The sequence below is a fragment of the Mixophyes fleayi genome, chromosome 1 (genome assembly GCF_038048845.1).
Source record: "Mixophyes fleayi isolate aMixFle1 chromosome 1, aMixFle1.hap1, whole genome shotgun sequence".
NCBI classification, from domain to species: Eukaryota; Metazoa; Chordata; class Amphibia; order Anura; family Limnodynastidae; genus Mixophyes; species Mixophyes fleayi.
In genome coordinates this window covers 132674038-132688345 of record NC_134402.1, presented here as the reverse complement: position 1 = coordinate 132688345, position 14308 = coordinate 132674038, and the positions used below count along the sequence as shown (strand labels likewise).

The 14308-nt window shown below is 39.4% G+C and overlaps 1 protein-coding gene across 6 annotated transcripts in view; it reads left to right on the top strand.

The window, feature by feature from the left end:
* ALPK1 (alpha kinase 1) overlaps positions 1-14308 on the top strand; it is a 124102-nt gene that overhangs the window by 81720 nt on the left and 28074 nt on the right. For all 6 annotated transcript variants that reach the window (XM_075200509.1, XM_075200495.1, XM_075200491.1 and 3 more), the window contains exon 5: positions 13273-13471. In XM_075200509.1, coding sequence (XP_075056610.1) covers positions 13273-13471 — 199 coding nt within the window. The remainder of the gene's footprint in view (positions 1-13272; positions 13472-14308) is intronic.

Sequence of the window (14308 nt, the reverse complement as noted above, 5' to 3'; positions counted from 1 at the left end):
CCCGGACATTTAGGAACCGTGGCCGTCCTCCATCCTGAGGGACTGCGCATGCGCAGCCCTTTCCATACCTCCAGTGTATGTTCCTTTAACTAAATTGGCAGATCAGGCAACCTCCCTATATTAAGCACCTGTGGTCAACACCACGTTGCCTGATCTTGGAGTCTCATTCCCCATGAGTCTCTGAAGGTGTTCCTGTGTTTCCTTGTTTATTCAGCCCAGCTGATTTCTGTGGTTTCCAAACCACTTCTACTACTGTGGTTCCCATACCACTTCTACCATCTACTGTATCATCGTGACTGTGAGCTGATTCCTATCCGCTGCCTCCGTGCACTACAGTCTTCTAACCACTTCAACTCTACCATGTATCATTGGGACTGTTAGCTGATGCTATCCGCTGCCTCCGTGCACTACAGTCCTTCATCCACATCCACTCACCTGTTCATGATTGTGACTGCCAGCTGATTCCTATCCGCTGCCTCCGTGCACTACAGGCTTCAACCTGCAACTCGTCTGTGTTTCAACATCGTGACTGTTTGGCTGATTCCTATCCGCTGCCTCCGTGCACTACAGTCTTCAACCTGCAACTCGTCTGTGTTTCATCATCGTGACTGCTAGCTGATTCCTATCCGCTGCCTCTGTGCGCTTCAGTCTTCAGTCCTTGTCAACTCTACCGTGTTTCCTTGAGTCTGCTGCCACTATTGCTACCCGCTACTCTCCGTGATCAACTGTTCCAGTTCAACTCTGCTCCGGTGTCCCATCGTTACTGCACCTGCTGGTTGCTATTGGTTACCTCCGTGTTCCCGCAGAGACCCGCTGCTGTTATTTCTCAGCGCTACTCATCCATCTACTGCTGATCCGCTCTCCACGCCTTCCTGTGTTCCCTGCTGGTCTACCTACCTGTGCGCTGCACCTGCTAGACCCCCGCTTCACCCATCCAGGGACTTGTATCCTGCTGGCCTCCTGCCCTTCAGGTATCTCTGCACTCCTGTCTGACTGCCTTCTCCTGAACCACGGTATGCATACTTCCCATTGACTGTGCTGTGTATTGCATACCTTGCTGGACTGTGTTGGTTCTCCTCTGGAGTGTACTATCCGCTGAGTCTATTGCCATCATTGACTGTGTTGGTTCTCCTCTGGAGTGTACTATCTGCTGACTCTACTGCCATCATTGACTGTGTTATCTCATGCCGGATTACTTCAAGAGACTTTCTATATTGGCAGTGTTGTTCAGTCATTTATACATTTATATTGTGCATATTACTGTGGATCAAAGTCAAGGTGCCCGTGTATATATTGTGTTGCAGTCTCTCCCCGTGCACCTCCTCACATATATATTCAGTGGTACAACTTGCTAGTGGCAGACCACTGACTCCTGTTTACAGTTTCACCTGTTCCAGTATCCTCTCACATAGCAGTGGTACAACTTGCTAACGCAGACCACTGACTCCCCGGATACCTCCACTTGTATTCCATTCCTTCACTCTGACAGCGGTACAACTTGCTATCCGCAGACCGCTGACACTCATCACCTCCTCGTTTCTGTTGGACATTCCTCCTCACTATAGCAGTGGTACAACTTGCTACCGCAGACCACTGACTACCTTCACGTGTCCTTTGTCCATACAGTTCCTCGTGTATTATTACCTCCATATGGCCAGTGCTGCTAGTCATAGACTTTCCTGAGCATCTCATCATCTGCTATTTCCTGTTCCGTGATCACCCTGCTACCAGAGTACCATATTACCACCTATACTGCTCTGGTAAGCCTATCACCTGGTGATCCCTGGGTAAAGACTCCTAGTGCCCGTGACATGCATCCACCAAATGTCGTTCCATGATAAGTTACTGTGAAATATCTAAACCTAATAAACCTCCAATGCATCAGTAGCATTTCAACCCTTATTACCAGTGAAAAATGAAAGATACAATTGCTTACAGAAAAATCACTCCTATTTATTTTGTTACTTTATAGAGAACTAGCTGAAGTACCTGGCGTTTCTCATATTTAAATCTTCAAATTATTAAGTTATCATTGAGTTGGATGTAACTGTCAACATTTTAAAAATAATTAGCAGTTAAGATGTCATCCAATTCCATCCAGTGGAAGGTCCAGAACAGGCTCCCTGTGTCAAAGTTCTGCACAAGTGCCGGTCATGAATTACAGTTAATCCATGACCACACCGAAACCAACGGGAGGTCTGACTGGGTCCCTAACCCCACTAAAACCTGGCCAGCATCCAACTGGACCACCCCGCATTAGTTTCATCCCAATCAGACCAATGATTTTTATATATAATATAGATATTTACTAATGGTCTCTCTACTGGATGGACTGTGTTATGCAGTTTATTCTGAAAATAACTTATCTTTTTAATTCTGCGTAGAGGAAACTTTTGAGTGTAGAGAAATACAATTCTTTAAAAATAATATCTTATACCCCTACATCAAGAATAATTACAGATATTCAGTAGAATTCCAGAAGTGACTATTTAACTGTGGAAAGCCCTAACTCAAATGGCTCTGTACGTCAGCATCAGATTTTGTAAATTGTTGCATGTACTTAGTATTACTCTTATAGATTTTGATTTATTCCTACCAAGAACAATACAGGTAAATCAGAGGCATTCATCCATCACCAACAGCAGTAGAGCATTTTGGCTGCTCTAGAAATGTTATTCACATATACATATGAGCACACAGCTACTGCAAACTGGCAGACAACCACAAGAGTGCCCATGCAGTACAAAAGCTTTCCAGACCCAGAGGAGTTTATATAATTGGTGAAGGACTGTGATGGTTGCTAGCAGCTGACTGTCCTATTCTACAATGAATTGGCCATCTTTCAAGTCTTCACTTTCCAATGTCTCTCCGCATTCCAACCATACCACACCAGCAATAGCTGCACAGAAATGCAAATCACCTTACTGTAGCCACACACGCACATTCCTAACCACCGGAAACAAGTGTTATTCCGTTACTTTATGTATCAGCTGATTTGGGCAGAGCCATCTTCACCTTCTGTTTCATGTCACTTTATGTTATTTATTTGTTTCATGATCCCGTCAATGTAGTGTTGCGTAATATTTTGGTGCTTTATAATAAAAGGATACAAATACTACTATTACTACTAATATAATAATACTCTATCAAGCAAGTGACTGATCAGTATTCTTTACCTCAATTTAGTATGTAGACTTCAAGTGTTTGCAGCTTCTTTCTGTCACAGTAATTGAGGGATTCCTATGTTGTTTATATTGTTGCAAATATAAAATAAGTTCTCTGTCCCTATCTTTATGAGGATTCAGTATTTTCATCTCTCTACTACTCTTTGTTTTCAAATTTACCATCCACTGCTATAAAGATAGCGTAAAGTTCATTGCAATGCATGGTGTTTCCTGGCTAACTATTACGTGGCAAATCTGTGGTCTTGTGATATCAGGATAATCACCATGGTATGACACACGATTCTCTGCAGTAAACTATCCCCTATCTGTGTAGTTCCTCAATTAAGCCACTGTTCCGAGAGCATCCCAAAGCCCTTTGTATCAGGTGTTGTCATCTTTCCTGAATAGGATTCATATTATATAAAGAAAGTTGAGTGTTGATGTTGGAAATACTAAAGTATAATTACATATTGAAATAGTATTTGTAATAAATCAAATATTTGCCTAAGAAATATATATGTTGTTGTTTTATTATTTTTAACCCTAGTAAAACCTCTATGTAGCAGTTTATATGGATGTGTCTCTTTCCAAAACATAGTTCTAGCAGGGGATGGAGAGTTTACAGTGATATCATAATTAAGCGCTATGGAATTTGCTGGTACTATATACATAAATGATGATCATGATGATGAGGATAATGAACACCATGTGCAATGGTTGGACAATGCTCCAGGGCCAGTGCCAGGGATTTTTTTGCTGGAGTTGGTTATCCTTTTTTAGGAAAATTGTACTATTGCACTGAAAACATCCAAAGAGGCTTGTAAAGCATTTATTTAATCAGTGTTTTACAGCATAGTGAAAAACTCCGGTGAGTTTAAGTGCAGTGTCTTGCTGTTAATATTTAGTAGATGCATTGTTACAATAGTCCCATGAATGCAAGCTGTGTTGTAGAATGTGAAATTCCTCTTTTTTTGTTTATTTTATTGCATTATATTTTATTATTATTTCTTAATCTAAAAATGCCATAATAAATAATAAAAGCCTCTTCCAAACTTCCTATAATTCAGTGGTATTAACTGAGTAGAGCTCCCATTATTTTTAAAATCTTCCCTATATATTATTTGAAGCAAAACTGCTATAGGAATTTTTTTTCACTTATGCTCGTAATTTGGTGCATCCTCAGAAAGCACTTTTGGAAAATAAGAATTGTAAGTTAAAGTTTTTGATAGGAAAACAAGACCCTGTACTGGCGAAACCAAGATAAACAGGTGCCCTATACCTAAAACCTTTACCCAATGGGAAAACCCATCAGCCAAAGAACAAGGCTAATTTAAATAAATTATTCTATATTTCCTGCCCCCATTCATTCCCAATACAGGGAAGGTGAAATTCAGAATTGCAATCACTAAAGTGGATTAAGATATTTTGATGTGTGAAAAGTTAAGGTTGTGGTTACATTTAATCCATGACCACACCTCAACCAAATCACTGGCTAATCCCTTTTATCTCATTGCACAAAATAACAGTTACCTTTGATATTTTAGGCTGGGTACACACTACAGTGTTTTTAACCGATTATTGGGCCAATCAAACGATAAACGACCATTAGGCCCAATATCGGATTAGTGTGTACACTGCAACGATGAGCGATTACCGTTCCAAAGCACATCGTATCATTTCATTTGATTTTTAAACCGGACTAAAAATGTTGTTCAAAGATGAAACAATGTTGTTTCAATTCTGCAGTGTGTATACATTCAGGACTAGCAGTGTCTATAGATCTCTATGGCGTGTGCAGAGTCATGATCTTTTCAGCAGATGGTTATGACAAATGAAGAGCACAGATCTGAAGGTAAATCTTGTAAAATGTGTTTAGTGTGTACACATGAATTGGCGTGCTGTTCGGGACTTTTTCTTTTTCTTTTAATCATTGTTAAAATCGTTAAGAATATCGCATCGGGAGAAATTTTGTATAGTGTGTAGCCAGCCTTACTCATATTCTATGAGATCTTAGTTGTAAACATTTTTCTAGCTAGGTATTCATTTCAAAATATCTGTAAACATTTCAATATAAAAGTTATATTTGCTTGATTGTGAAACTTGGAAAAATATTTAATTAACCCCATAAATATTTTGGGTGGAAAAGAAAGAGTTAACATAAGACCTAAACTGTTACTTTCCTGCTACACTCTTTTCCCCGAATCTGCTCTGTACCTCAGTAGATGAAATTGTCCCACACAGCACTCGTCTCTTTCTGCTTGGCCTATTTGAAACAAGACGAGTGTGTTGATGTCCCTCCCCCATGAAGTTATTATTCAGAGGAAGGGACATCAAGACTTGCTAGACTTGTTTCAAATAAACAAGCAGTAATAGTAGAATGGAATATGACATGGAACTGGATGAGGAGCCTGACAGAAGGGGGGGGCAGGTTCAAAGTACCGGAGCCCGGGCCTCCTGGGGGCCCTGGCCTGCCTGTGTAGGGGGGGTAGCTACTAATCTGGTGTGTACGTTACCCCTTGGTCGATATGGAAAGGGCTCCGAATAGTTGCTCTACTGGAGCCCAAAATTCTTCTGGGCGGCCTTGCCTGGCAAATCCAGTAAACTAAATGATATATGTGTATTGCTATTAACAGCCATTATATTTGGTCATTATAATCATGCATGTACTGACCCTTTGGAGCATAAAATATTATACAACCACAAGTCTGCAGCATGAGACACAAACAAAATAATCTCCCATCCTTTCCTACATCACACCCAAACTTTGTTTACTGCTAAACTATGTAAATATAAAACTACCTTTGTTAATATTCCCTCACTAGTGCTTGTAATTTGCTTTGATAAGTGACTCAGTTCAGCTCACTCTCATGATCTTTGAAGATCAATATTGATCTTGTGGGACTAACAAAACCTTGTTACTCTAAATGTTCCCCTGGTACCCAAACACAAGATGCAAAGAGCAGAGAGGGCAGCACACCCAAGCAAACGACATAAAAACGCCTACAGACTCTCCATTCTGTGCAGTGCGCCTGGCATCTTCAGCTGTTGTATTGGGACTTAAAGGAGGCTGCATCAGTATTAGCTTAGAAAACATGTCCAATGGAGTAAGTCAGATAATGCTGCTTTAATTCCATTAACACCTGGCACAGAATCCTAAACATGTGTCCTTTGTGCCAGTAACTGAATGGCATCCAGACATTTCCCACCATGGGAATTCATTTGAGAAAGAAAAGACGGTTTAATTTGGTGCACTATATACAGCAGCCTTGTCAGTGTGTTTACCACCAGCAGAATAAGCAATTGCTTATTATTGATCTCTCCAGTCCCGTGAATATCTTCTTGAAATATTTTCTTTCCTTATTTCAGTGCTGCAGCATCACTCAAGTTCTTATCCAGTGTAGTCGCTGCTTTTGCTTTTCTGTAAATGATTATAGTCTCTCTGTAAGCAGTTGGGTGATTGGTGAGAGAAAGACAGCGGGAGAAGTTGTGTTTGGAAGAGGTTAGCTTGTAAACATTGTCCCTGGGACTGTCATCAGCCTGTCCTTTCACCATTCACTGCTCTCTAGTTTGGAGATGACACCATAGGTTCTGTGGCATGATGCAGCTGCAGCCTGCCGCCTCTTCAGAATGAGATGCTTCATTTAGATTTTCCACAATGCTATTCAAGTGCTTATTTTCCTCCTGAAGAAACACAAACAGATGCAAACTTCTGTAAACACTTTAGGAATGAATTCAGTGAGTTTGGCCTCTCAGCGGCATTCAATAGGTGACAGAAAAATGTCTAATTAGTGCAAGTGGAAATAATAGGGCCACTTGGATTCCATCCATCCTCCACTAAGTCTGCTTTTCCGAGCAACAGAAAACCCTTTTGTTTGGCAGGTCACTCTCTTTCAGGCTTTTGTGCTCTAATCTAAGAAGAGGAGAAGTGGAGAAAAAATAGATTACACGGCAGTCTGCCTTTATATATGCTGAATAATGTGTGTTATCACAGAAGTAATGTGCAAGGGCTACTTACAGGTGCTTGGAAACATTCCTTTATTGTGTTTAAGAACAGGTATTCTGTTCATGCCAGGTGTTTAGAATGACAGCGTACTATATTTTTAGCACAATAGGCAGTGCTGCTTTGGCCTTGTTACCACATTTCTCTTTGCAGTAGGATAGGGGGTACTACAACCCACTTAATTGGTCCTTTGAAATCTGAGTCAGAAATTAGAGATGTTCGATGAGCTTAGACATAGTTTATGCATTTTGTGATTTTTGTGAGACAATCAGAAACATTGATTCGATTATTTTCTATTTTTTTTTTTGTTGTATATAATGGACTATGGGGCATATTTAACAAATCACGGTAGTGCACTATTGTGCACTTACCGTGGAATTAAAGTCCCGATGTGCCCTCCGCAAATTTATTAAAGGTGCATCGCAGCAGATATCATGGATATCTGCTGCTTTGCACTCCTGATCGTTTTTGCGAGCAGTCACCATTCAACAGAATGGTGACTGCTCCTGGCCGCAATCTAACAAGTCCCGGAAAAAAAAAAATTTCGGGAACTTGTCTGGCGTACATTATCAGAATTGAAGAAATCCACTGCTGTCAGCTCTGCTACGAAGAGCAGAGCTGGACAGCGCATGTGTGGAGGGATCACATGATCCCTCCCTGTCACTCAGCGCGCTCACTCTGCAAAGATAGTTGCAGAGACAGAGTGGGGACTTTGTGCGCATGTGCACTGCACATGCGCAATTGAAGGAAGAAGAGGAACGAAGAGGAGATCCCGAGACAGCGCGTCCGAAGAGAGGGGTAAGTGTGATTTTTTCTATCACAGAAACAGCAGTTTTTCGGAACTGCTGTTTCTGTGTTCCCTTTTTAATAAATGTGAGAAATAGTTCAATCCTCATCCTTGCGATAAGGATTGATAACTATTTCTCACTTTTGCCGATTAATGATAAATGTGCCCCTTAATCTGTTAGTGTGTTTATGATATGGTTATCAGTAATTTTGACATTCCAAACATGAAGCCAATATATTACATTTCAACCTTCTTTACAACACCTCAAACATTTTTTAGAGTTCTGTTGTGTCTTTATTGATTTAGATTGTGTGCAGATCCAATGTATCTTTACTAGAGCCTTGTACAGCAGTCAGGTCTCACTTAGTGAAATATCTTGCTCTTTTCACTTAAATAGCCTCGCCAATGCTGTCTAAACTTTGGACAACACTATTAGCTAATCTGCTATATTATAAAATACAGATAGATATTTTGGCTGCACACAGAAACGTGACAAGAAAAATGAAATGAAAAATACCAACCTGTCTATCATGTTGAGACCTATTCCTACAATAAAACTAGAAAAATGTAGGTTTTAGCGAAAACCTTATCTACACACAATAGTTAACAGCTTTTTTTCTGCATAAAGGCATGTTTAGGAGATTTAATTTTCATTCTTAGGGGTGAAATGTTCCAATGATCTTTAAATGAGTGAGACACATTATAGGAAGCTTTTCCTGGTTTAGGAAGAACTGTTTTGGTCTTGCAAAATGACTTGAATTTTGCATTGATCAGCCACCGATATTTTCAGTGGAATTCCTTTTGTGCCATCTAGGCACATTGTATAAAAGAAAACATACATATATGTGCACATAAACCAACACAATAAAAATATTAAAATGTACCAATGTGACATATGAAAAGACCTTGGGCCTGATTCATTAAGGATCTTAACTTGAGAAACTTCTTATTTCAGTCTCCTGGACAAAACCATGTTACAATGCAAGGGGTGCAAATTAGTATTCTGTTTTGCACATAAGTTAAATACTGACTGTTTTTTCATGTAGCACACAAATATCAACTTTAAATTTCAGTGTACAAATAAGCTATCAGTATTTAACTTATGTGCAAAACAGAATACTAATTTGCACCCCTTGCATTGTAACATGGTTTTGTCCAGGAGACTGAAATACGAAGTTTCTCAAGTTAAGATCCTTAATGAATCAGGCCCCTTATGTCCCCATACGCTTATGGCTTAATTAAGCCATAAATAATGTTCCATCCAAATATACAGCAGATTAAGGAAGATTATTTGTAAATATTGAATGCCCCATAAGTAAGGAAAAGAGGAGTTATAGGGTAATTGAATTGGGCTAACTTCCTAGCTCAGATGCATTGGTATAACTACCCTCATAGTAACCAATGCGACTGCTGCGGGGCCCAGCACTAAACAGGGCCTTGGTTTAACCTGTACTTTGAGGCATCGGTAGGAATTGACACCCATGGCACAGTCCTTGAGTGTTATGTCTTGTGCCTAAAGTCTGCATAGTGTAAAGATGTCAGCACTAAACTATCACCAACAGACTTACATTTACCCAGACATAAAGATCTTTATCAGAAACAATCAGGGCCTCCTCTCTTCTCCTGGTAAGGAACATACAGTAGAAAGGCAATGTCATGGATTAGTGCCTTTTGCATATCATCACATGTAAGAGTCGCCATACTGAGCCATGGTCCATGTGGCATACTGACTGTCACAGAATTATAAGTATGGAGGCATAGACAGAATAGAGGGTTCACGGTGCACAAAGACCAAGAAGGATAGGGAGGGTGTGCAGACAATTAATATGATGGTGGGAGAGAGGAGATACAGATGTAAACCAGAAAGGCGCTAGAGAGGGTTAAATGCATCAAAAACAAGTCACTAAAAACAAAAAGGGGGGAGGAGGGCATAGATAAAACACAAGGCTGAGAGGAATAAAGACAAGACAAAAAGGTAGGGACTACAGACAAGTAACATATTAGACAAAAGATTTTATTGAAAAAGATAGAATATAGTGGTGGCCACACCACTTGGGTACTGATGGTCCCAGCCCCCCTCTGTACACATACATTGGAGGCCCTTACAAAATAAGTCCAGACAAGGAAAAACTTATCCATATAAACCCACAGCTGTAATTGTAGCTAAAGCTGCATCTGTCAATTATTACAATGAAGGCTATGAATACTTATATTATCAATTATTTTATGTTTTTTATTTGTAAAAAAAAGGTAAGGCAAGAATTCCCAAATAAATACATTTTGATTTCATTATGTAAATAACTAAAATGCAAAAACAGCCAAAGGGGTGAATGGAATACCTTTTATAGACATTTTATGTTGTGCTAAAAAAAAAGGTTGGAAGTACATATATGAAAACACACATTTAGAATTATTAATATCGCTTTGTGTCAGTTTTGACAATGCCTGCATCAATCCAAAGCATTACCGCCCTGTAAAATTCAGTGGAGTTCTATGGAAGCGCTCATTAAGGACATAGTAGACTGTGCTGCAAGCTTTGAGAACAGACTTCTATTGCACTGTTGAAAGCGAGGACAAAGTACAAGGCTTTGCCAGTGGTTTTAACTATAGTTGCTTTGCAATGCCTGTGCGTAGAGGCCTAAAATTTAAATTACATTTTGGTTGGCTAACAAAAGTGATTTTATTTTATGGCAATTCTCAAAATTTACTTTATTGATTCTATGAGCCAATGTATACTAGGGGTAGACATGAAATTATGATTTATAACTGCCTACTGGTCTTTGCCTTTAGCAGGTCCTTTCCCTTAGAGCTGAACATGCTCGGTACTTGGTTGCCCTAGGTTGTGTACGCTTAGTAGTATTAGGGGCTTATTTCTTGGAGAGTACTGGCACAGAAAAAAGTGGGAGACATTACGGCAATAAGAGAAGTGACAGCTGGCCAGGAGTAGGAGGTAAAACATAAACTGAGGGCTGTACAAATAGGGAAATAATACAGGTGCTCACACAGGCAAGGATAAACAAGGTCCAGAATGTCCAGGCCGAGGTTGAGGCAGGTAGCAAGCGATGAATGGTCTTGACCTAAACAGAGGGCAAAGAAGTTGTCTATCAAAACTGTTTTAGCATATGGGTGGCCTAACTTCCAAAGTGGGAGATGCACACATTTATGTGCTCACTTACAGGTGGATGCTTATGTGGTCAGAACCTGCGCAGGGAAAATGTATAAGATGCAGTTGTCTCAAGATGCAGCCAGCTCAAAAACAGTAGCATTTGAGCCAGGCGTATGTAAAGCACACAAGCAATGTATACTTATGCCTCACGATAGCTAAAGATAGCTTAGAAAAAGAGTAGAGTTGTGGTTTGACAGTGTTAGTTGTATTAGTAGTAAATAACAAAGTTGCATTGCCCTATTTATACACAGCTAGCAGGGTCACCGGGCGTTGCGTGGGTCCCATTTGTAATGTGTAGCAGTTTTTATATAATAGCAAATTTTTGGGTAAATAGACCAAAAATGCTATTTAGAAAATATGATTTGTTGCTTTGTCGTGTTGTCGTTATGTCGTGTTGTGGTGAGGTTTCCTTCCAGCAGTCAGACAATTGTTTGCAACCAAAAAATTACGTTTTCAATATTTGACGCTCTGTCGCATTGTCGCTATATGGTCAAATAGGTTACTTTTTCTATACTAAATAACTATGTAAGATTTGTCAGCTTTACCTTGAGAGCTGTGGAAGATATTCACAAACAGACAAACAAACTTCTTATTTTATATATATATATAGAAGATATAAAAATGAAGTGTCATATACTTATTAATTAATGCAAAAGTTGCATTTTCAATAGAACACTTAAATAAATACAAACACAAATTCATATGAAATGCAATAAAAAATTAATTACAATTAAGTTAAATTAACGTCAGTTGTTTTCCTCTTTACAAATCAAACGGAATTCTTATTTCCTATAGTAGTCCAAATGGAAATGTCAATTAAATAATACAAACAGACGGCTGCTACTTCATATAATGTAGCAGCACCACCAATGATTTGAGTACTACCAGTTAGTAATACGCTACCTAAATGACTGATCTGCAGATGCATCCACATTAATTGTGTCGCAGTTATGTGAACATGCCTTTACTGTAATGAACCTACTCTCGTCCTGCCTCCTCCATTCTGATTCTCCAGGTGTAGGGAAACTCTAGTCAAATATACACAAAAATGTATATACAGACATAAGTGTAGGCATTTTTTTGTGCAAGTAGGAGCAAAGCCAGTTAAAGAGTGCAAATTTACACCTTCACAAACCATGTTGCGCTGCAAAAGGTGCATAAGTTTTTACTTTAGTTTTTTGAATGAAGGGAAAATACTGTCTGCATGTGCATGCATCACACAAATATTGGCCAGCTTTATTTTACCACTGTGGTTTAGAGTTGAACTTGGATGTACATTTTATATTCCCCCTCCCCTATAGTGCGAGGTGGTTTTGTACCTTCTAGCTGGATTTATGCTTGGCTCTAAATAAGCTTAATGAGGCTCTAAAAGTGCAAACCTAGAGAATATTTTAAATTGAAAGCTCTTTGGTCTATACTGACTTTTACAGGTGCATTGGCCACTTTTAGAAGTAAATGAGAGCAGATGGGAGTTTCTGTGTTTACATGCTTCACGCTTTGAGTGCACCACCACATAGATAAACTATGCATACATCAGTGGTTGTAAGTCCAAACTAGCTAAAGCAAAAATGATAGCTACTAATGATTATATTGTTTATATTTATTTTTTTACAGATATGACCCCCTTAATACAACATGTTGATTCAATGCCCCCTTTACGTATATTTACTGTTTAAGGGAAAATAAATGTTGTTAAGTATGATAAGTGCCTACCAACACCCCTGTTTTGTCTCCTTCCCCTTCACACATACCTGATTTCTAGTTGGGAAGAGTGTATGGCAGAAGGTTAGGACCTTCATTGATTATGCAGGTGGTAATCTTATTAGTCGACAGTTTACAATAATTTTGCGTTCAAGGATTATAACCAGTGCTAATAACAGTTGCCTAAAGTAACTCAAAACTTTGCTATGAAATATCACAACGTGCTATATTTGCCCATACAAGATCTAGATTATTGGTTTACAACAGACAGTCATCAGAGGGATCACATGTGCCACTCTTGACAATTTCTTCAGTTTCATGCTGCATCAAAAAACATATGGTTAAAATAGTAAGAAAAGCAAATGACATGCAGAATATCAACACTCAAAAGAATATTGATAGTGTACAAATGACATGCCAAATTGATGTTTCTAATATTTTCCCGAAATGATAGGTGTTTTTGAAGGCTTCTATCGTGGTGGCTGACAGTGGCACTGCTGCCGCCATTGTGTTCCTGATTGACCGGTTTCTATACTGGGCAGATGCATCCAGAAGACTGCTGTCTGTTGCCAAGGCTTTGCACAAGATATGGCCATCCACACCAATAGCGCCACAGGTGGTTATACGGCAAGCTCGTATATCCGTAAATTCAGGTGACGTAACTTTTAGTTGATCTTTCTCTGTTTTCTCAGCTTAGTCCCAATTAGGAACTACTTGACTTTCAAGAGGACACTCTGTGCCATTATAGGGATGACATTCCTCTGAACCCAGTGGCATCTTTTGAAATCTTGAGCCAGCCTTCCTTTCCTCTAACAAAGGAGAAAGGATAAAGCGTTTCTGAGCCAAAAGAGGTAGAGAGATTTGTGAAAGGGCGTGGAAAATACTAATTGGGGCTTTTATTCCCTAACAAATATTCCCTGCTGCTTTCAAACAGGGTATCTGAACTGCCTTACCTCTGATCAGTAGCCTCTATATCACAAAAAACAATCTAGACGTTTTCTAAAGGCTCGCTCCTCTATATTTTGTTCAGTAGGACCACTTGACTAAACAAACAGTGCCACTAACAAAATGCAGGGTTTTTTTTAAATACATCATTCATAATGGGCGTGCATTTTGGTTATTGCTTACTACTTGTTGTTGTTTTCAGAATTGTATGTATTTTTTAAAACCCAGCCCCAAATGATTACTTACCTGGGGTCTGGCTATTCAGCTTATCTGTCTACATCCGACCCTGCTTCACTCACTCCTGCTGGCAGCATGTTTCTGTGAACATCATGCTCCATGTCTGGAAAAAGTAGGAAAACCCCATGATGTCTGGCTTTTGTTAAAAAGACAACCCAACATCACTATGCCAGCGAGAATGTGCAGGTGCGAATGGAGCTGCATTGTGTATGCAAAGTACATTTTTGGGACCTGGCTGTATTTGGGATATACAGTTATCTTTTCAATCAAATTGGATTTCTTTATGTTGGAAAAGTATGAATCACTCT